Consider the following 23,927-nt stretch of genomic DNA (forward strand, 5'->3'; position numbering starts at 1 on the left):
TGGGTGGCGGTGTGGGGTGTGAGGAGGATGTAAGGAAAATGCAGAGGGACTTGGACAGGCTGGAGGAGTGGGCGGCTAAATGGAAGATGAATTTCAATGTGAACAAATGTGAGGTTATTCATTTTGGGGGAAGTAATAGGAAAGCTGAGTATTATTTAAATGGAGACAAGCTAGGGAGTGGGGAAGTGCAAATGGATCTGGGTGTACTTGTTCACCGGTCACTGAAGGCTAGCATGCAGGTTCAGAAAGCTGTGAAGAAGGCAAATGGAATGTTGGCTTTCATAAAGAGGGGATTGGAGTATAGGAACAGAGACGCCCTTCTGCAGTTATACAGGGCCCTGGTGAGACCCCACCTGGAGTATTGCATCCAGTTCTGGTCTCCAAACTTGAGGAAGGACATACTAGCTATAGAGGGTGTGCAGCGCAGATTTACAAGGTTAGTTCCAGGGATGGCAGGGTTGTCATATGCAGCAAGGCTAGAAAAACTGGACTTGTATCCATTGGAGTTTAGAAGGATGAGGGGGGACATGATTGAGGTATACAAAATCATCAGGGGGATAGACAAGGTGAAGTCTGATTACTTGTTCCCAATGATGGGTGAGACGAGGACTAGAGGGCATAGTTTAAGATACAGGGTAGGCCCTTTAGGACGGAGATGAGAAAGCATTTTTTTACCCAGAGAAGTGTGAATCTGTGGAATGCTCTGCCACAGAGGGTGGTAGAGGCGGATTCGCTGACTATGTTCAAAAGAGAGTTAGATAAGACTCTTGTGGGTAACGGAGTTAAGGGTTATGGGGATAAGGCTGGAAAGGGGTACTGATGGTAATGATCAGCCATGATCTAAAATGGCGGTGCTGGCCCGATGGGCCAAATGGCCTACTCCAGCTCCTATTGTCTATTGTCTATTGTCTAAGACCAAACTGGATTTGTTAAAAAAAAGACGGGCAGCTGATAATGTTTATAAATTATCAATTTAATTCATGCAGCACAAATAAATAAAATGGCAACGGTAGCTGTTACGTTAGATGCAGAGAAAGCCTTCGATAGGGTAAGTAGATTATTTTTCTCCTTTGTTTCTTGTAAACCTTCAAATAATAAAAGTATCTGTTATAACACATATTCAAATTATGCTCCAGAAATCTCAAATGTTCCTATTTTCTTCTTCAGATATGACCTTAATTGACAATGTACAATTATATTTTGCGATATCCCATATTTCTCCTTTAATTGATCAAATGTTACAAAAATTGAACCTCTAAAACAATCTCGTATTTTCTGTATACTCTTTTCATATCAAATGTCAAATAAAGAATTATTCATTGTAAACGGAAGAAGTTGATTTTGTCTTAAAGTTAAATGAGCAAACTGATAAATCCTTATATCTCTTTCAACATGTCTCCCATTCCATATTCGAAACAGATGTTTTAAAATTCATACTTCTTTTCTACCTTTAAAATTTTATCGTTCCATTTATACAGTTTTTGGTCTGGATTTTCTTCACTTTATTATTGAGCTCAATATCTACCCATGGTACACCACCCCCCCCCCCCCAATCTTGATAATAAGAAGACAAAAATCCCAATTAGCTGCCTTATAATAATTTTTTAAATTTGGTCATCTCAAACTTCTTTGATCTTTTCCCCATGTTAACTTTTCCATACTTATCCTTGCTGATTTTCCTCTCCATAAAAACTCTCTAATATCCTTATTTAATCATTCTTAAAAAACATTTCAGACACCTGAATTGATAATTTTTGAAAAAGTATTGATTTCTAGGAAAAATATTCATTTTAACTCAATTCACCCATCTATTAACATTATTGGTGATTCACCCATCTTTTTAAATCATTCTCTAATCTTTTTAAAAGTGGTAAATAATTCAATTTATACAAAGTATTCAATTGTTTACTTACTATTATCCCCAAACATTTAACCATCTTATTTTGCCTTTTAAATTTTACTAACTTTTTGCATTATGTATAGTTTGCATTAACCATCAGCATCATTTCACTTTTATCCACATTGACCTTATAGCCTGATACTAATCCATATTCTATTAATCTTTCATTTCATCTATTCAATAAGATTTCTGGTTTAGTCAAATATATTATAACATCATCTGCAAAAAGATTAATTTTATGAACTTTATCTCCTATCTCAAAACCAGTAATTTCTTCATCTCTTTGAATCATTTCAATTAACGGTTCTATTGCCAAAGCAAATAGAAATAGTGAAAGCGGGCAACCCTGGCTAGAAGACCATTCTAATCTAATCAAGCTTGACATTTGACCATTTACTACTACATTCATTATACAATACCTTTATTCCTTTTATAAATATCTCAGGAAATCCAAATTTATATAACACCTTAAATAAAAAGTTCCATTCTAAGCTATCAAACATTTTTTCTGCATCTAAAGTACTGGAACTTTATTTTTTTGAGCTGCATTTATCAAATTTTTAAATCTCACTATATTATCAGCAATCTTTTTTTGTCATAAACCCTATCTGGTCCATATTGATTAATTTTGGAAGAATCTTAACCAAATGATTGGCCCACAATTTGTATACAATTTTATAATTTACATTTATCAAAGATATTACTCTACATTAAGCTGCTTGTAGAGGTTCTTTCCCTTTTTTTGGTATTACCATTATCAATGCCATCTTAAAGGATTCTCTCATTTGATCTAATATCCCTTTAGAAATTGGCACCAACAATTCCTTAAATTCTTCATAAAATTCTACTGGGAAAACATCTTCTCCTGGAGCTTTATTATTTTACAATGTTTTCAAAACATCATTTATCTCATCTTCTGCAAAGGAATTAGATAATTCTTCTTTCTCTTCACATAAATTTGGTAATTGAATTTGTTGCAAATATTGTTCAGTTTTAATTTCTTGTTTTAACTCAGAATTATATAATTTATCATAAAACTCTCTAAAATTTTCATTTATCTCCTTATAAACCATCTGACCATTTTTGTCCTTCATGCTATTATAGTTCTAGATACCTGTACTTTCTTTAACTGCCATGCCAACACCTTATGAGCTCTTTCTCCCAGTTCATAATACTTTTGTTTAGTTCGCATAATATCTCTTTCAACTCTGTATGTTTGTATCATATTCAGCTTGACCTTTTTGTTTACATTAATTTTGTCTTTTCCTCATTTGGACTAATTTGTATTGTTTTCTCTAAATCAGTTATTTCTTTTTCTAATTGATCTACTGCAAATTTATTCTTTACCGAATATTTATTATTTTCCATTAAAAAACTATTTGTTTTCTTACAAAATCACAAAAATCTTTCCTTTTCAATAATACCTTATTCAATCTCCACCCATATACATTAAGTTTTTCTTCTTCGCATACAATTGACAATAATAAAGGAGAATGGTCTGCGATGGTATGTGCCACCTGTTGATTTTTGGGTTGAACTTGAGCAGTCAGTAAAAATATGTTAATTCATGAATATGTCCTATGGTGAAAGGAATAAAATGAATAATCTGTATCATTCATATCTATTTTTCTCCAAATATCTGTCAATCCCATATCTATCATTAATTATTTTACTTCTTTAGACACTTTTCTATCTCCTGTATATTTTCCTGATCTGATCTGTCATTTTCAAATTTAATGTCAAATTAAAATCTCCTCCCATCAAAATCTTACTATTGGCATTTGACAGTTTCATAAAAACATCTTGCATAAATTTATTGTCTTCTACATTTGGAGCATACAAATTCAACAAGGTCCAATTTTCAGAGTATATTTGACATTCTACCAAAATCTACCTTCCTGCTGGATCTTTTTCTTTTTTTTAACATTTTTATTGGTAGATTTTTATTTATCAATTCCATCTCTACTAAATGTGTTTCTTTTAAAAAAACTATATCTATGTTCTTTTTCAAAATTACAAACTTTTTTATGTTATATTTGATTTTGTAACCCATTGACATTAAAACTCATAAAATTATTCTTCTCAATCATTTTTAATCACATTAATCCCCTTCATCCAGCCTTCATCTTCTAGATCCCCTCTAACATAACAAAGCCATTATAGCTTGTTGGGTTTATTATACAAATAAATATGTAGAAAATAGAAAAGCTAGGAAACAAGATAGAAAACCCCAAAAAGGCCCACATTATCAAGGCACCTTTTTTAATCTCCCTTATTTATTGGAATAGTAGCCAAACCTATAACTGCACCATGATTTGGTGGCAGCCAGCAAACATTCCCTTTGCTCCCCCAAATCTTGAGCTAACTAGCCTCTACATATGTCTTGTCATTTATTTAACTACCAATTGATCTTAACTCCATACCCTTATAATATTAAGAAAAGTCAAATAAACATATTAATCTTCCAGCTTTACTGTCAGACCAATCAATAAATCTCTTTACCCCTTACTTCCCAGCTTAGAAGGCAAAGATTCAGCAAAAGCTTTGGCTTCATTGAGATCTGAGAAAAATGTATGTTTATCAACAAGGAAAATCTTTAATACAGCAGGATACCTCAAAACAAATGCATAACCCTTCTTCCGTAATATATTTTAACTACATTAAATTCCTTTCTATTTTTTCAACAGTTCAAAACTTATATCAGGGTAGAAAAAAGGCTTGCTTTCATTGTAGATAATTGGGGTTTGTCTTGCCTTCATATGTTTTGCTGCTAGTTCCAGGACTTTCTCTCTCACCTCATACCAAAGGAAATTGACCAATATTGGATGAGGGTTTTGCCCTTCTTGTGGTTTTGGTCTTAAAGCTCTAAGCACTCTCTCAATTTCAATGTCTCCTTTAAATTCTTCCAATCCCAATACTTGTGGTATCCAACTTTGTAAAAATTTCTTTACATCCAGATCTTCATCACCTTCTCTCAGCCCCATGATTTGAATGTTATTTCTTCTACTTCAGTTTTCCAAAATATCCGTCTTCTTACTAAATTGTTCCTTCATCACTTTTGACTCTGCTTGCAGATTTTTTACTTGATCTTTTAATTGCTGCAGTTCAAATTCCTTTCCTTTTATTCTTTCTTCCATAACTTCTAATTTCTTATCCACTTGCTTTAAGCTACTCTGCATCTGGCCGGTCACATCCCTAGTTTCTGTCACTTTATCAGATATAACTTTAAGAGTCTGTTGCAGTGATTCTGCCAAAGTCTGTTGCAAATTGTCAACATACATTTTAATCTCCAAAGCCAGTAGGCAAGTTTCCTTACCAACTTATATGAATCCTTGTTCTGAGTCTAATTCAGCTTCTTCCTCTATTAATTCTTCACTAGGTTCACCCCCGGAACTGTCAGCTTCTGAATTTTTTTTAAGTGCCTCCGTTTGTTTTATCTTCTCTGTGCAATCGCAACTCCTCACGCCTGTGCAGTAGATGTTCTTCTTCAGTTAGCAGCGGCTATTGTTGGGGAGACCTTGGGTCTCCCCAGCTCCCTGGCGTTCACTGCGGAGAGCCAGCGTCTGGACAGCTCAAGGCTCCTTGACCGTTTCTTTTTCCAGTTCCGATGCTGTAGTAACAAATTTTTCTTTCTTTGATGGCATTCTGTTCTTTTCTTCAACTCTTTTGACGGCTTCTTTCAGTGTCCTTTTGAACTTTTCTATATTTTTTAAACTCTTTTTTAAACTTTCTCCGGGAGAGTAGAGATTCTGTTACTAACTCCACGTCATGATGTGGCATGCAGCCACTCCCCCACCCTCCCCAGTCATGCACTTTGATGGAAAAAAATTAATGGGCAGATTATTTTCTAAATGGGGAGAAAATTGAAAATACCCAGATGCAAAGGGACATGGGAGTCCTCGTGCAGGATAATCTGAAGGGAAACTTTCATGTTTAGATAGTGGGATGTTCATTTTAAAAGGAGTAGAATATTAGAGCCAGGATGTCATTTGGAGTATTGTGAGCAGTTTCGGGTTCCTCATGTGCTAACGCTGCAGAAGGTTCAGAGGAGGTTCACAATAATGATTCTGGGAATGAATAGTTTATCGCATGATGAGTGTTTGACAGCTCTTGGTCTGTGCACGTTGGAATTTAGGAGAATGAAGGGGAATGTCACTGAAACATTTTGAATGTTGAAATGTGTGGACAGAGTAGATGTAGAAAGGTTGCTTCCCAGTGTGGGAGAGTCTAGGACAAGAGGGCACAAATTCAGGATTGAAGGGTGTCTGATTACAACAGATGTGGAAAAATTTCGAGCCAGAGGGTAATAAATCTATGGAATTTGTTTACACAAGCAGTTGTGAAGGCCATTATTGGGTGTATTTAAGACAGAGATTGATGGGTTCCTGATTAGTCATCAAAGATTATTTTAAATTTAAATTTAAAAAAAAATTAAATTTAGACATACAGCACATTAACAGGCCATTTTGGCCCATGAATCCATGCCACCCAATTAACCTAAAACCCCTGATACATTTTGAACAGAGGGAGGAAACCAGAGCCCCCAGAGAAAACTCACAAAGACACAAGGAGAACGTACAAACTCCTTATAGACAGCGTGGGATTCAGTCCCGATCGCTGGCGCTGTAAAGGCATTGCACTAACCACTACACCAACTGTGCTGCCCCATGGACGTTATTGGGAGAGACCGTGCAGTGGAGCTCTGGGAAAATGTATCAGTTCATGATTGAATGTTGGGGTAGGCTTAATGGGCTGAATAGCCTATTTCTGCTTCTATGTCTTGTGGTCTTTTTCTTAAAGGTGGCTTTCTGCTTTTTGCTCATATCTTGACGAAGGGTTCAGGGCCAAAACGTTGTTCATATATCTGTGCCTCCTCTGGAATGCTGTAAGACCTGCTGAGTTTCTCCAGCACTTGTACAACAATCTTGTTTCACACCAATGATGAACAGCAGGGTTGGTGCTGGGACCCTTACTGTTTGCCATATGATTAATGATCTGGTTGTGAATGCAACATCTGGATGAGTAATACATTTATAAATTAAGATGGGGGGGGAGAAGAATCTTTGGCTACGGTATGCTATCATGGGAAAGTTGACAAAGAAAGGGGAGTTGGAATTAATCCTGAATCATGTGAAGTGACATATTTTGGGAGAACTGATAAAATAAAGATATGGAACTATAGATCTATAGAACATTTCAGCACAGGGTGTGCTGAACCATTTTTTCTGCCTAGTCACACTGACCTGTATCCAGTCCATAGCCCCCCCATACCTCTCCAACCATGTCCCTGTCCAAATTCTTATTAAATGTTAAAATTAAGTCAGCATTCACCATCTCACCTGGCAGCTCATTCCACACTCCCACTACTCTCTGTGCAAAGAAGTTCCCCCTCATGTTCCTCCTAAACTTTTCTCCTTTCACTCTTACCTCATGTCCTCTGGTTTGTATCTCATCTACCCTCAGTAGAAAAAAAGCCTATCTACATTTACTCTGTCTATCCCCCTCATAATTTTAAATACCTCCATTAAAATTCCCCTCATTCTCAAGGAAATAACCTTTCCTTGTTACATAGTTTCTGAATTCCAGGGAACACCCTAGTAAATCTTCTCTGCACTCTTTCAGTCTTATTGATTTCCTTCTTGTAGTGAGGTGACCAAACCTGCACACAATACTCCAGATTTGGCCACACCAATGTCTTATACAACTTTACGAAAACATTCCAACTCCTATACTCAATACTTTGATTTATGAAGGCCAATATTTTAAAAGCTCTCTATATAACCCTTTTCATCTGTGATGCCACTTTCAGGGAATTATGCATCTGTATTCCCAGATCCCTCTGTTCTACTGCATTCCTCAGTGTACATCCTTTCTTGGTTTTTCCTTCCAAAATGCAACACCACACACGTGTCTGCATTAAATTCCATCTGCCATTTTTCAGCCCATTTTTCCAGCTGTCCAGATCCCTCTGTAAGCTTTGAAAACCTTCTTCGCCATTCACACCTCCAATCTTAGTGTCATGTGCAAACTTGCTCATCGAATATGTGTGTGTGTGTGTGTGTGTGTGAGTATACTGTATATATGCCTGTCTTTGTGTGAGGATATATACACACAGTACGCATTGTGTGTGAGTATACTGTATATGTGCCTATGTGTTTGTGTGTCTTTGTGTGAGGATATATACACAGTATGTGTTGTGTGTGTGTATACTGTATATGTGCCTATGTGTTTGTGTGTCTTTGTGTGAGGATATATACACACAGTACATGTGTGTGTGTATACTGTATATGTGCCTATGTGTTTGTGTCTTTGTGTGAGGATATATACACACAGTATGTGTTGTCTGTGTATACTGTGTGTGTGTCTATGTGAGGATATATACACAAAGTATGTGTTGTCTGTGTATACTGTGTGTGTGTGTGTGGGGATATATATACACACAGTATGTTTTGTCTGTGTATACTGGGTGTGTGTGTGTGTCTGTGTGAGGATATATACACACAGTATGTGTTGTCTGTGTATACTGTGTGTGTGTGTGTGTCTGTGTGAGGATATATATATATATACACACAGTATGTGTTGTCTGTGTATACTCTGCGTGTGTGTGTGTGTGTGTGTGTCGGTGTCAGGATATATACACATAGTATGTGTTGTGTGTGTGTATCTGTGTGAGGATATATACACACAGTATGAGTTGTGTGTGTGTGTGTGTGTGTGTCGGTGTCAGGATATATACACATAGTATGTGTTGTGTGTGTGTATCTGTGTGAGGATATATACACACAGTATGAGTTGTGTGTGTGTGTGTGTGTGTGTGTGTGTGTGTGTGTGTGTGTGTGTATACTGTGTGTTTTTGTGTGAGGATATATACACACATGGTGGGGAGCTGGCTGATGGAGGACCTCAGTTTTCTTCAGGCTGACTTCCAGGCCAAACATTTTGGCAGTTTCCGCAAAACAGGACGTCAAGCGCTGAAGAGCTGGCTCTGAATGGGCAACTAAAGCGGCATCGTCTGCAAAGAGTAGTTCACGGACAAGTTTCTCTTGTGTCTTGGTGTGAGCTTGCAGGCGCCTCAGATTGAAGAGACTGCCATCCGTGCGGTACCGAATGTAAACAGTGTCTTCATTGTTGAGGTCTTTCATGGCTTGGTTCAGCATCATGCTGAAGAAGATTGAAAAGAGGGTTGGTGCGAGAACACAGCCTTGCTTCACGCCATTGTTAATGGAGAAGGGTTCAGAGAGCTCATTGCTGTATCTGACCCGACCTTGTTGGTTTTCGTGCAGTTGGATAACCATGTTGAGGAACTTTGGGGGGCATCCGATGCGCTCTAGTATTTGCCAAAGCCCTTTCCTGCTCACGGTGTCGAAGGCTTTGGTGAGGTCAACAAAGGTGATGTAGAGTCCTTTGTTTTGTTCTCTGCACTTTTCTTGGAGCTGTCTGAGGGCAAAGACCATGTCAGTAGCTCCTCTGTTTGCGCGAAAGCCGCACTGTGATTCTGGGAGAATATTCTCGGCGACACTAGGTATTATTCTATTTAGGAGAATCAAAACTCAAAACGGTCAACCAGTTTACCTATCTCAACTGCACCATTTCATCAGATGCAAGGATCGACAATGAGATAGACAACAGACTCGCCTAGGCAAATCTTCTTCTTTGGCTTGGCTTCGCGGACGAAGATTTATGGAGGGGGTAAAAAGTCCACGTCAGCTGCAGGCTCGTTTGTGGCTGACCAGTCCGATGCGGGACAGGCAGACACGATTGCAGCGGTTGCAAGGGAAAATTGGTTGGTTGGGGTTGGGTGTTGGGTTTTTCCTCCTTTGCCTTTTGTCAGTGAGTGCCTTTGGAAGACTACACAAAAGAGTCTGGAAAAACAACCAACTGAAAAACCTCACAAAGATAAGCATATACAGAGCCGTTGTCATACCCACACTCCTGTTCGGCTCCGAATCATGGGTCCTCTACCGGCATCACCTACGGCTCCTAGAACGCTTCCACCAGCGTTGTCTCCGCTCCATCCTCAACATTCATTGGAGCGCTTTCATCCCTAATGTTGAAGTACTCGAGATGGCAGAGGTCGACAGCATCGAGTCCACGCAGCTGAAGATCCAGCTGCGCTGGGTGGGTCACGTCTCCAGAATGGAGGACCATCGCCTTCCCAAGATCGTGTTATATGGCGAGCTCTCCACTGGCCACCGTGACAGAGGTGCACCAAAGAAAAGGTACAAGGACTGCCTAAAGAAATCTCTTGGTGCCTGCCACATTGACCACCGCCAGTGGGCTGATATCGCCTCAAACCGTGCATCTTGGCGCCTCACAGTTTGGCGGGCAGCAACCTCCTTTGAAGAAGACCGCAGAGCCCACCTCACTGACAAAAGGCAAAGGAGGAAAAACCCAACACCCAACCAACCAATTTTCCCCTGCAACTGCTGCAACCGTGTCTGCCTGTCCCGCATCGGACTTGTCAGCCACAAACGAGCCTGCAGCTGACGTGGACATTTACCCCCTCCATAAATCTTCGTCCGCGAAGCCAAGCCAAAGATATACACACAGTATGTATTGTGTGTGTGTATATGTTTGTGTGTGTGTGTGTGTGTGTGTGTATGTGTGTGTGTGTGTTTGTGTGTGTATGTTGGGGTGGGCTTCATCGCACAGGGCTCGCCAATGGGACCTGTCAGAGCCCACAGTTTCTAGTTTTCTTGTCTGGATGCCACAGTAGTGTAGGGTTTCCTTCACATCGTCATTATAGCATTTGCGTGGACGAACTGGAGGTCTCCTTCTGGTATCAAGTTCACTATAGAGCAGCTGACAAGGCATACGGTAGTCGTCCATTCTGATGACTTGTCCCACCCTCCGCATCTGGGCTCTGATGATCAGGGACTCAATGCTAGCGGACTTTGCATGACCTAGGACCTCCAGGTTGGAGACATGATCTTGCCAACTGATGCCAAGGATGGAATGGAGGGCACGCATGTGGAATTTCTCCAGTTGTTTGATGCGATGTCGGTATAGAGTCCAGGTCTCACATCCTTATAGGGAGAAGAGATGACCACAGCTCTGTAGATGTTCAGGTTTGTGGAGATATTCACATTGTGTTCATTGAACACTGGAGTCAATTTCTTTGTCCAAATACCCATGACTTGAGATGATGCTCTGCAGGTATTTGAAGCTGTTTACATTTATCAGCTGGGTGTTGTACTTCAATCTTGTTCAGGTTGATGGTCAGGCAAAAGAGTGTAGCAGCTTCTATTTGTTCACCATTAACTGTATATCACTATCTTTGTGCACGAAGAGCGCAGAGTCATCAGCAAAAGGGTTTCTTGAATGATTGTGTAGAGGCATTTCGTCTGTGTGTTCAAGTGCCAAAGGTCAAAGAGAGAGCCGTCCAGTCAGTACTTGATGTTCACTCCCTCCTCCAGACCTTGGACAGCACATGACAACATGCAAGTGAAGAACAGATTGAACAAGACTGGGGCTCGTACACAGCCCTGCTTCACCCCATTAGATATGGAAAATGCAGCTGATGTGTCACCACTGCAGAGGACCTGCCCTGTCATTCCATCATGGAGCAGATGAATTACTTTTATGAATTTCCTTGGAATGTCACAGGATGATCTAGAGAGTCTCCCTGTTTATAGTGTCAAATACCTTTGTCAGGTCAATGAAGACAGACTAAAGAGGCCTGTTCTGCTCGATGCATTTCTGAACTTGTCTCACAGCAAATATCATGTCCACTGGACTCTGTTCTGGCTGAAAGCCGCACTGCGCCTCTGGGAGATTCCTTTCCGAGACATTTATACAGACACATAAACAGTGTATACACACACACACACACACACACACACACACACACACACACAAACATGTATGTGTGTGTGTATGCAAATATAATATATACACACATATATACAGCTACATATACAGTTTACTCATAAAGACATACACATATATATGCATACTCCCACACCCACACATATATAGATGCATATACAGCATACTCATACACACACATATATATGTGTGGGTGCGTGTGTGTGTGTATGTGTATATATACATATATATATATATATATATACACACAATATATATGTATGTATATATAGTGTATGCAAATACATACACATACATATATATATATACACACACACATACAGTATAATCACACACACACATAGAGTATACACACATATACACACACACACATACATATACAGTATATATACTGTAACAGAATATATAGAAATATTTTTGGGAGATAAATTGGATAAAGTTAGAGTGGGTTACATACAAACACTTTAAAACAGATCTTATTTGAAATACTGGAGAATTCATATCTAGAGTGACTTTACAGAAACTCTGAAGAATGCCTATATACTGGAGAATTCATATCTAGTGACTTTACAGAAACTCTGAAGAATGCCTATGGAGACTTCGCAAATAGGTGTTAATTGGACTGACGTGGAATGAATGGATGATTGTCTTCAAAGCAATAGCAGAGACATGATGGCTTTTCACAAAAGTGCTCAGAGAGGTCACTGATGGATTCTCGTTTACCTAAAAACAACAGATGAAGCAGAAGACTGGCTCCTATTGTTTAATGGAGAAGGTCAGGTGGTTTTTGCAAGCAGAGGGAGAAAGCTGTGTCTGACTGAGTGTCAGAGTGTGTGTGAGAGAGAGCTGGAACTGAAACAGAAACTCCAGAGTGGAAGATGGCTAAAACTACTGGCTGTCTAATGTTTCACTTGGAATAAGTGAAACAGAAAGGAACTTTGTGGTGACCTGAAAGAAAGAGGTTACCATCTGGGGAGAACCCTGATGGGGCAAGTTTCATCAGCAAGACATTGAGGTGACTAATGGTGGTACCTCAGTTATGGAAATCCTGGAACAACACATCTCTCTCTGCAAACCTACAAGAACCTTCCTGAGCGGTAACCATTTACCTTTCGAGCACCAAAGCCTGGTGAACTTTATACATGTTAAATTCTGTGAATAGTATAAGAATTGCCTGCAACCAGAGAACTTGGAAGAATGTGAAGTGAGATTGGATTATGAACCAAATAACTTTTCTAAACTTACTGCACATTACACACATGTGCGCTTAGAATTAGAAGGGGGTGGGGTTAGGTTAGGTTAAGTTAAGTAAGTTAATAATAATATAAAAGTTAAAGTTTGTTTCTATTTTCATGTTTCAAGATAATTAAAAGCAAGTTTTGTTTAAGTAACCATTTGTTTTGGTGAATATCGATTGCTGCTGGGTTTTGAGGTTCTTTGGGCTCGTAACAATACATGTATATATATACACACACACACACAAATATACAAACACATACGCATATATACATATATATATATATATATATATATACACACAAACATAAATATATACACATGTAGCCACTGATGTCACAGTGGGTAATTCAAGAGAGTAACGAGTCACAGTCGAGAGGAAGTTCAAACAAAATTGTTTACATTACAGACACATACAACCTTTTCAAAAACCCACATCATGCACCCCGATGACGTTACCGTGTCGTGACATTGTGATGTTCAACAGTGGTTTGCTGGAACTTGTAGTGCCACTACATGGCCCCTTTGCTACCCTCCCCCCCACAGAACTGGCAGCTGGCTACACCATGGAACTGTTGGGTGTGGCACAGGCAATGACCAGTCCACTGTGAATGTTTGAGGTTATCCCCCAATGTCTAAGACGCATGTTGTCCAAGAGCTTCGTCACACTTTCTATGGTCCTTCGTAAGGTGTTTGTAAGGGTGATCTCTGTGCACACCTTCTGACGAAAACATACTCACAATCTCGGAGTTCCTTGGGAATGAAGGAAGATTGTGTGCCATGTCTAGAAGCTGGCTTGGGAGCTAGTTTTCCTATTTCCTCTCCCAGCTTGCACAGTGTCACTGATGGCTGGTCTTCTCGTCCACAAGGAGACAGCATGAACTCTCCAGGGACGAGCAGAGATTCTCCATAGACCAATTCTGCTGATGATGAGTTGAAGTCTTCTTTAGGCACTGTTCTGATACCTAGTAGCACCCACGGAAGTTCATCTGCTCAATCCGATCCCTGTAAGCAGGCTATATGTGCTTATGGAACTGTTCCACCATATCGTTGGACTGGGGATGATAGGCTGTGGTATGGTGGACCTGTGTTCCAAAGAGTCTGGATAAAGCACTCCAGATGGCAGAGATAAAATGCAGACCTCTGTCCAAAGTTACATGTGCAAGCAGACCAAAACAAGCGACCCAGGACAAAATAAAAGCTCTTGAGCACGATTTAGTTGAAGTGTCAATCATGGGAATCACCTCTGGCCACCTGGTAAACCTGTCAATAATGGTGAATAAATATATGAATCCCTGCACACTGGGATTGGGCCAACGATATCGAAGTGTACATGGTCAAATCTGCGCTTTGGTGATTTGGATGGCTGGAGTGGAGCCTTTATGTGTCTTTGTATCTTCGACTTCTGCCAGTCCATGCACGTCCTCATCCAGTGAGGGACGTCTTTCTTCAGGTCATGGCAGATGAATTTATCAGATACTAGGTGGGCCATTGACCTAATGGAGAGATGCGATAGGCCATGAATGACATTGAAAATATGGCGCCTCCATGAGGCGGGAACAATAGATGTGGTTATCCTGTCGAGACATCGCAAAGTAGCATATTGCCTGGAGGTCCGAAAGCAGGTCCTGGAGCTATAGATCTGTAATGACCATCTTGTAGTCAGGTATCTCTGCCAGGGTGAAATATTCAACACCTTGAGAAAGTGCAAATACTTGTTGAAAAGCAGCATGGGAGAGAGCATCAGCCACCACATTCCTTTCTCCGGAGTTGTGCTCTATCTTCATGGAGAGCTCAGAAATGTAGGATAAGTGACGCTGCTGATGGGCTGACCAAGGGTCCAAAGCTTTACTGAAAGCAAAAGTTAATGGTTTATGGTCTGTAAAGACCGTAAAGTTTCTGCCTTCGAGGAAGTACCGAAAGTGCCTGACTGCGAATTAAAGCACCAGTCGCTCCTTTTCGAAGGTGCTGTATTTGGTCTCTGCATGGTGAAGATGTCAGCTGAAGAATGCTAGTAGCTTCTATTGTTCATCACATATTTTTCTAGCACTCCTCTAATGGCCACGTAAGATGCATCCATTGATAGGTGGTTGGCACGTCCATTCGCGGGTGACTCAGCGTGGTTGCGCTTGCTAAAGTATCTTTAGTCTCCTGAACGGTATTTGTAGTTGTCTCCATCCATCAAAGTTCTTTTTTATTCTGAGACATCAGGTCAAAAAGGGGTTCCATGACACGTGCCGCAGTAAGAATGAAACAGCTGTAAAAATTTACCATCCCAAGGAACACTTGGAGATCCTTGAGCATTGATTGCTCTGGGCATCTTGTGATGGCCTCATTTTAGCAAGTAGTGGAACCATGCCCTTGCATGTGATTCTGTGTCCCAGGAATTTGACAGACAATTGTCCGAACTGCCACTTTGTTGGACTGACCGTGAACTGAACTCTCACAAGCGGCTAAAAAGTAAACGCAGGTGTTTTGAATGTTCTTCGTGAGTGTAGCTGGCGATGTGAATGTCATCTAAGTAGATGAAAATTAAGTCCATACCATGCCCCACAGCATCTATCAGGTGCTGAAAAGTTTGTGCAGCATTTTTCAGCCCGAAGGGTATCTGTAAAAATTCAAATAAGCCAAACTGCGTTACCATTGCTGTCTTAGGCATGTCTTCTGGATTAAGAGGTATTTGCTGGTAACCACACACCAAATCTATTTTTGAGAAAATCCTGGCCCCATAAAGAATTGCTGTAAAGTCTTGTACGTGGGGCATAGGATAGCGGTCTGCTGTTGTTGCATCATTTAGGAGTCTGTAATCGTCGCAGGGTCTCCAGCCTCCCATGGCATTGGGCACCATATACAATAGTGACGCCCATGGGCTAACTGACCTGCGTATAATGCCTAACTCTTCCATTTTAGTGAACTCCTGCTTCGCAAGGCCCAACTTTTCAGGTGACAGCTGATGAGCTCTGGCGCATTCAGGCAGTCCTGCGTCAAAATATGGTGGTTAGCAGTTTTGTTTAAAGTAAGTTATAATTTGGAAAATTTTGATATGTATATTTATGAACTGAGAACAGAGGATGAGGTTCTTGGGAGTCACTATCTCGGAAGATCTTTCCTGGAACCAACACACCAATGGCATCATGAAGAAAGCCTTTACTTCCTCAGGAGTTTGCGGAGGAGTTAGTGGAGTTGTTCAAGTGAACCGGTACGGACTTGAAGGGCCGACATGGCCTGTTTCCGTGCTGTTATATGGTTAACACCATGTTTTGCAGTAGCAGTGGAGAACTTGGGAGCAACAACGTCAACAAAGTCTTCGAAGACGATTTGGAAAGTCGTGCTGCCCACCAAGTGGCATCCTTTTGTATTCATCATTAGGGATTAGGTGCGGAGGAAGTCTGTTCCCAGCAACGGCCGGGACATGGCACCAAGAGTGAACCTCCATGTAAACTTGCTGCTATTGAATTTTACAGCCACGGTTCTGGACCTGTACATATGAATAGTCCTGTTATTTACAGCTGTGAGGTTGGGACCTGCTCCTCTGGTGTGAGTGTCAAAACCTGAAGGAGGAAGGACATTAACATCAGAACCACTGTCCATGAGGAAATTTTGCCCCGAGAGCTCATCCCAGACATAAAGCAGCTATTGGCCAGCTGTCCTGAAAAACCACAAGGGGCAGGGCATTTGTGGGCACCAGCACCCCAACGTTGGTGATAGAAACATCAGCTGCTAGTCTCTGAGTCACGTCTATCTGGTGGAGACCGTGTTCTCATTGTTGGGACTTGAAGGGTCAGTGCCTTGGGGCGTGACGCTGCATTTATTTCAATGGGCTACACTCGCTGCTGCTTCGCGTGCCACACAATGTCCACCTATGCAGCCACTGCTCGTGGGTTGCTGAAACCCTCATTGGATTACACGAGCCAGATGTCTACTGGGAAATGCTCTAGAAATAGCTGTTCAAAGAGCAAACATGGTTTGTGGCCGTCCGGCAGTGCCAACAAGTCACTCATAGCTCTGAAGAGGCACAGTCTCCCAGGCTGTTGATGTGGAGGAGCCATGCGGCTCACTCACGCTGGGAGAACCCATAAATATGCAGGAGAATTGCTTTCAGCACCTCATACTTGCTGTGGGCTGGTAGTTCCCGAAGGAAATCCACAATGCAGCCATCTGTGTCCTGGTCCAAGGCGCTCACCTCATGGTTATGCTTGGTGGCGTCCACCTCTATTTTTCTGATGTGGAATTGTGCCTCTGCCTGTCGGATTGTTACATCCAGAAGACAGGCAGTTTTAGGGATACTGTTGTGCAGTCCATCGCTGCTCTAAAATTTTGTTTTGGGCCCATCGGGGTCACCAATTGTAATCACTGATGTCGCAGTGGTTAATTCGGGAGGAGAGAGTAACAAGTTTCAGTTGAGAGGAAGTTCAAATAAAACTGTTTACAGACACGTGCAACCTTTTTAAAAACCCACGTCACGCACCCCGATGACATCACCACATTGTGATGACATGACGTTCAGCAGCCTCTCTCTCTCTCTCTCTCTCACACACACACACACACACACACACACACACACACAGGTATATATATATATATGTTTCATCTTGTATTTGTATGTGTGAGTTTTTAGACAACACATGGATGAAGGAAAAGGTTCTTTACTTTAAAGTTGTTGTAAACAGCACCATGAGGCAGGCGATGAGGCTGCAAATCTCCATTACAGATCTGCATACCAGCCAAGTCTAATTAATGTTAGTTGCATTGCAACCATGATCACCCTCATTACATCTCCCTTTCTTAAAACAAAAGTAGCTTACTTTTAACATGTTTTCTTTGTATAACTCAGCAATTTTAACTTGAACACCAAGAACTTACATTTTCATTATTATCAACATTGTTAACATTTTTAAAACTTGTTTGTGTGTTCACATTAAAACTTGAAGAGCGAATAAGATAGCACTACTTCATTCTATAACAGGAGTCTTTAAATTTGCTCTATGAGTCTCTGAGGAGGACTCACATGTCTTGACGATCTCCTGATTGATTGTCATTGAATCTGAGATGTTGCCTCAGATGATGTCTTCTCAGCTGTGTATTCAGAATGTTCAACAGTATCCATCTTTCCATCTACTGTGACTGGTTGCATTTGAAGATTTTGATGATTTATTTGCAGAGCAGCACCTTCATCTGTCTGAATGGTGTATGATCTTAGTTGGACTTCACTAAGGACAGTTCCCTTCTGAGTCCATAAGTTTGTTTTGTCTTTTAGTCTTACTTAGTCACCAGAGTGGAGTTCTGGTAGGTTTTTTGTTCCTCTGTCAAAGTAATACTTTTGCTTTTCTTTCTGTTGTTCTTTGAACTTCCTCACTTTCTCCCCCTCTTTTGGTTTTAGGAGGTACTCCTGAATGGTAGGTTTGATCTTAGCCTACGTCCCATAAGGAGTTGTGCTGGTGACATACCACATTCGAGTAGCATTGTGCAGTACACTAGCATGCTCTACATCAGTCTTTTCACTGTCAGTACTGATTTTTTTTCATTAGACTATTGGACTTGATGTAGTGTGTACAAAGTGCCACATTTTGGCAAACTCTCAGAGCTTTAAATTGCAAAATTGGGGTCCATTGTTTGTGAAGACCTCGCCTGCCACACAATGTCTGGAGAATATGGCTTTCATAACTGTTATTACAGCATCTGCAGTGGTGATGTTCAGTTTACACACCTCTGGATACAGGGAGTAATAGTCTGTGATTACAAGAATAGGTCAGTGCCTAACTTCTGTAATGTCTGTATGGTGCTGGGTGTGGCTTTAGTGGTTCTGCAGGATTACTTGCTTGATATTTCCAGCATATTGTACAGGTTGACACTTCATTTGTTATATCATTGTTGATTCTTGGCCAGTACATCACCTCTTGTGCTCTTTTCTAACACTTCAATTCTGAGATGTCCTCCATGGATCCTTTTCAGCATCTCTTTTCTCATACTCTTTGGGATAGGAATTTTGCTTCCTTTGTATATGATGTCTTCAACCACTGATAGTTTCGCCCTGCAGTTCCAGTAGTCTGAAACGTTAGGTGAGCAGTCCTGCTTCATGTTGGGCCATCCATCCAGTTGTCTCAGTGTTTCACCTTTGTTTGTCTCTGGACTTTATGAATTCCATTTTTGCATCTGATATGGGCAGTGCACTTGTGATCATATCCACGAAGCCATTCATGTCTTCATTCATTTTTATGTTTACAGGCTCTCGTGTCAATAGCTCTAGACAATGTGCCTGTTGTGTATATTAGCTTACCCAGAGTGTACACTACATCATTCATTTAATGGCTTTTGGAACAATACAATTAAGGGCTTATGGTCAGTCTCTACACTGATTGCTTGTCCTGACACAAACTGATGAAATCTTTCACAGGTGTTTGTGATGCTGAGCAGCTCCTTTTCAATTTGGGTGCATTGCGCCTCCATGTCTGTCATTGAGTGTGATCCATACAGAATGGGTTGCCAGTCATCATATTTTTGCAGAAGAACTGCACTGAGCCCACTATGTGATGCGTCTGATAATATCTTGATGGGTCTCGCTGGGTCATAAAACCTCAGAACTGGTTCCTCTGTGAGCAGTTTCTTTAGTTTGCTCCATTACTTTTCATGCTCATGATTCCACTCCCATTCGATGTTCTTTTCTGTTAATCTTCTCAATGGAGCCATGGACTGTACATCCTTTGGTACCATGATGAATGCTAGCATGTGCTCTTTGTCCTTAGGTTTCACTTTGACCATGCATTCTCCTTACACTGGTATATTGGTACCTGAATACCCGGTCACCTTCACTTTTGTTCCATACATCCTTGGTCTTGGTCTAATCTTCTTAAAATCAGTCTCTGATACTACATTAATTTGTGCTCCAGTATCCAATTTAACTGAAATGTATATGTCATTCACTTTTAATCTCAACATCCAGTCTCTGTTTTCTTTCTTGTTTTCAGTCACCACATCGACATAGAATTCCTCTATCTCCCTTTCATCTACTGCATGAACCTTGCTTTGTTGCACTTGGTTCCTACTGCAACGGGCATAATAGCTGCTTTTGTTGCACATATAGCATGTTTTACAATATGCTGGACACTTTTCTGGTAGGTCAATGACATGGCTTTAGATTGTCCCTTTCATTTTTGTTCGCTGGCCATGCCTCTCTTTCCACTTTGGCAAGCTTTTGTTAAACAGTTTATGTCTGTTCTTGCTCATTGCATCCACATTTCAGCTAGTTTCACTGAACAGCTCTTTTGCCTGTGATTTTACAGTTTCTGCAGTTAAAACTGCCTCAGGACCTTCGTGATGCCACCATCATCACCATGTACAAAAACAAAGGCGAGAAATCAGATTGCTCAAACTACAGGGGAATCACGCTGCTCTCCATTGCAGGCAAAATCTTCGCTAGGATTCTCCTAAATAGAATAATACCTAGTGTCGCCGAGAATATTGTCCCAGAATCACAGTGCGGCTTTCACGCAAACAGAGGAACTACTGACATGGTCTTTGCCCTCAGACAGCTCCAAGAAAAGTGCAGAGAACAAAACAAAGGACTCTACATCACCTTTGTTGACCTCAGCAAAGCCTTCGACACCGTGAGCCGGAAAGGGCTTTGGCAAATACTAGAGCGCATCGGATGCCCACCAAAGTTCCTCAACATGGTTATCCAACTGCACGAAAACCAACAAGGTCGGGTCAGTTACAGCAATGAGCTCTCTGAACCCTTCTCCATTAACAATGGCGTGAAGCAAGGCTGTGTTCTCCCACCAACCCTCTTTTCAATCTTCTTCAGCATGATGCTGAACCAAGCCATTAAAGACCTCAACAATGAAGACGCTGTTTACATCCGGTATCGCACGGATGGCAGTCTCTTCAATCTGAGGCGCCTGCAAGCTCACACCAAGACACAAGAGAAACTTGTCCGTGAACTACTCTTTGCAGATGATGCCGCTTTAGTTGCCCATTCAGAGCCAGCTCTTCAGCGCTTGACGTCCTGTTTTGTGGAAACTGCCAAAATGTTTGGCCTGGAAGTCAGACTGAAGAAAACTGAGGTCCTCCATCAGCCAGCTCCCCACCATGACTACCAGCTCCCCCACATCTCCATCGGGCACACAAAACTCAAAACGGTCAACCAGTTTACCTATCTCGGCTGCACCATTTCATCAGATGCAAGGATTGACAACGAGATAGACAACAGACTCGCCAAGGCAAATAGCGCCTTTGGAAGACTACACAAGAGAGTCTGGAAAAACAACCAACTGAAAAACCTCACAAAGATAAGCGTATACAGAGCCGTTGTCATACCCACACTCCTGTTCGGCTCCGAATCATGGGTCCTCTACCGGCATCACCTACGGCTCCTAGAACGCTTCCACCAGCGTTGTCTCCGCTCCATTCTCAACATTCACTGGAGCGCTTTCATCCCTAACATCGAAGTACTCGAGATGGCAGAGGCCGACAGCATCGAGTCCACGCTGCTGAAGATCCAGCTGCGCTGGGTGGGTCACGTCTCCAGAATGGAGGACCATCGCCTTCCCAAGATCGTGTTATATGGCGAGCTCTCCACTGGCCACCGTGACAGAGGTGCACCAAAGAAAAGGTACAAGGACTGCCTAAAGAAATCTCTTGGTGCCTGCCACATTGACCATCGCCAGTGGGCTGATTTCGCCTCAAACCGTGCATCTTGGCGCCTCACAGTTCGGCGGGCAGCAACCTCCTTTGAAGAAGACCGCAGAGCCCACCTCACTGACAAAAGGCAAAGGAGGAAAAACCCAACACCCAACCCCAACCAACCAATTTTCCCCTGCAACCGCTGCAACCGTGTCTGCCTGTCCCGCATCGGACTTGTCAGCCACAAACGAGCCTGCAGCTGACGTGGACATTTACCCCCTCCATAAATCTTCATCCGCGAAGCCAAGCCAAAGAAGAAGAAGATTATCTGGAATACCACACATATCTGTCTTTTATCAGCGAGTCAGTCAGTCCACCAAATTCACATATTTTGCTTCTGTTTCTCAATTTAGTCGCATTTTGATCAATACTTTCTTCTGTTTTCTGTATACATGTGAAAAATCTGTGCCTCTCAAATATCACATAACGTTTAGGTATGCAGTGTGCCTCAAACTGTTCCATTATTTTTTCCAGTTTCATTTTGTCTCCTTCAGCAGCAGATGTGAAGTTATTATACACCTCCAGGGTTTTATCACCCATGACATGCAAGAAAACTGACACTTTGACTTTATCACTTTTCTCATCAGCTCCAACTTCCACTAAATACAATCCAAAATGCTGTTTAAATCTGTTCCAATTTTCAGCTACGTTACCTGTCAACTGAAGTTTCACTGGTGGATGTAATCCTTCCATTTTCATTGCGTTAGCTCTCCTCACCGATCAGTTGCTGACTTTAGATTTTACCTTTTAAAGTATTTCCTTCATCCCACTTCTGACACCATGTTTCATCTTGTATTCGTATGTGTTAGTTATTAGACAACACATGGATGAAGGAAAAGGTTATTTACTTTAAAGTTGATGTAAACAGTACCATGAAGCTGCAAATCTCCATTACAGATTTGCATACTTTGTATCTTGCTGTGTGTCAGCCCCTGGTGGCAGCCAAGTATAATCCACCGATGAGGCATTGCAACCATGACCAATATCATTATTATACACACACACACATACATAGGTACATATATACTGTATACACACATAGGTACATATGCACGGACACAGACATACAAATATATTTTGGGAATGATTGCTCAGTTCCAGCATCAATCTCCCTGCCTATGGGAGGAAGCCATTGTCCAGACCTGATTTTGATGCCCCTGGACCTCCTTCCTGATGAGAGAGGTCGCAGACACTGTGCGTTGGACAAAGGGTCCTCAATAATTCTTTGAGCCCTATTTTAGCCACACTCCCGGTAAACGTCGTCAACAGAGGGTAGAGACGCCCTGATTCGGTTGGAACTGGTACTGATGTGCACATTTCGAATCGAGCTTCTGCTCAGGGTGTTGAAAAGGTTGAACACCACGTACCTGCGCAGCCTGCTGGGGCCCTTCGTCTTTCTCCCATCAATGTCATCCTCCAGCCCTGCAGGGGGCGCTGACAACGCCAACCGCGGCCGAGCTGCACACAGGTCCTCCAGCCTGGTGGGGCGTTGTTCTGATAGGCTCCGTCGATTCGTCTGCGGTGTTGGTGCAGAAAGTGTAATGGCGGAATGGTTGTGAATCGGTTTTGATAGGGAGTAAACGTGCCTGTTGGGAGGGGGCAAAAGGGACGAATCCAGCCCTCCTCCTCTCCATGGCGACGGCGGGAACCGAGCTGACGGGCAAGCGGCTTCTGTGTCTGTTCGGGGACTCGGCCGCTGGTGGTGCTCGGGCCGGGACTGGGCCCAGCCACCAGCAACCCCCCTCACTCCGGGACCGCGACTGGCACGCTGGCCTCATCCGGGCCGTCATCTCGGGGCCTTCGCTAACGGTGAGTGACGGCGCCCGGCCCGGCCCGTCCAGTGCGGTGGAAGCATTGGGACGAGGACACATTTGTGAGGGTCACGAATTGGGCGGGGGAGAGAGCAGGATGTGCTTCAGTTGAGCTGAGAGGGAATAGTTTGGAAGGTGGAATAAGGCGGTGAAGCTGCCGCCATTCACACATTGATGGGAAGGAAGGCTCCCCCACCCCCCTCCTCATTGTTGAAAGTAACGTGTAATGGACTCTTACACTGAAGGGACGGTGTGTAGTACGTTCTGTCCACCTAGAGCCTCCCTACTGGTGAAAGTCTTGGGTTTAACTTAGAGGCTGGGGTTTGGGAGAAGTACGAGAACACTGGCGTCGTACCCCCACCCAAACCCAACCTTGTGTGTGTACACATATTCAAATTAACAAACAACAAAGGGCACTGCAAATGTGTCCTCAGGCGAAGGGACATCAGTTCTCTGCTGTATGCTTTCGTGAG

The 23,927-nt window shown here is 42.0% G+C and overlaps 1 protein-coding gene and 1 long non-coding RNA gene across 3 annotated transcripts in view; one reads left to right on the plus strand and one right to left on the minus strand.

The window, feature by feature from the left end:
* Nucleotides 1–957: 957 nt before the first annotated feature.
* LOC138743674 (uncharacterized) lies at nt 958–23,649 on the minus strand. Its single transcript, XR_011345002.1, has 2 exons — nt 23,011–23,649; nt 958–1,085 (listed from the first exon to the last, which is right to left on the minus strand). It is a non-coding gene; the product is annotated as an uncharacterized lncRNA (long non-coding RNA).
* LOC138743673 (lysine-specific demethylase 3B-like) overlaps nt 23,125–23,927 on the plus strand; it is a 189,182-nt gene continuing 188,379 nt past the window's right edge. Inside the window, exon 1 of one of the 2 annotated variants that reach the window (XM_069899247.1) lies at nt 23,125–23,452. In XM_069899247.1, the coding sequence (XP_069755348.1) occupies nt 23,276–23,452 (177 nt within the window). In that variant the 5' untranslated portion in view covers nt 23,125–23,275. The remainder of the gene's footprint in view (nt 23,453–23,927) is intronic. The other variant, XM_069899246.1, reaches the window with a different exon arrangement.

Source organism: Narcine bancroftii, chromosome 9, assembly GCF_036971445.1.
Source record: "Narcine bancroftii isolate sNarBan1 chromosome 9, sNarBan1.hap1, whole genome shotgun sequence".
NCBI lineage: Eukaryota > Metazoa > Chordata > Chondrichthyes > Torpediniformes > Narcinidae > Narcine > Narcine bancroftii.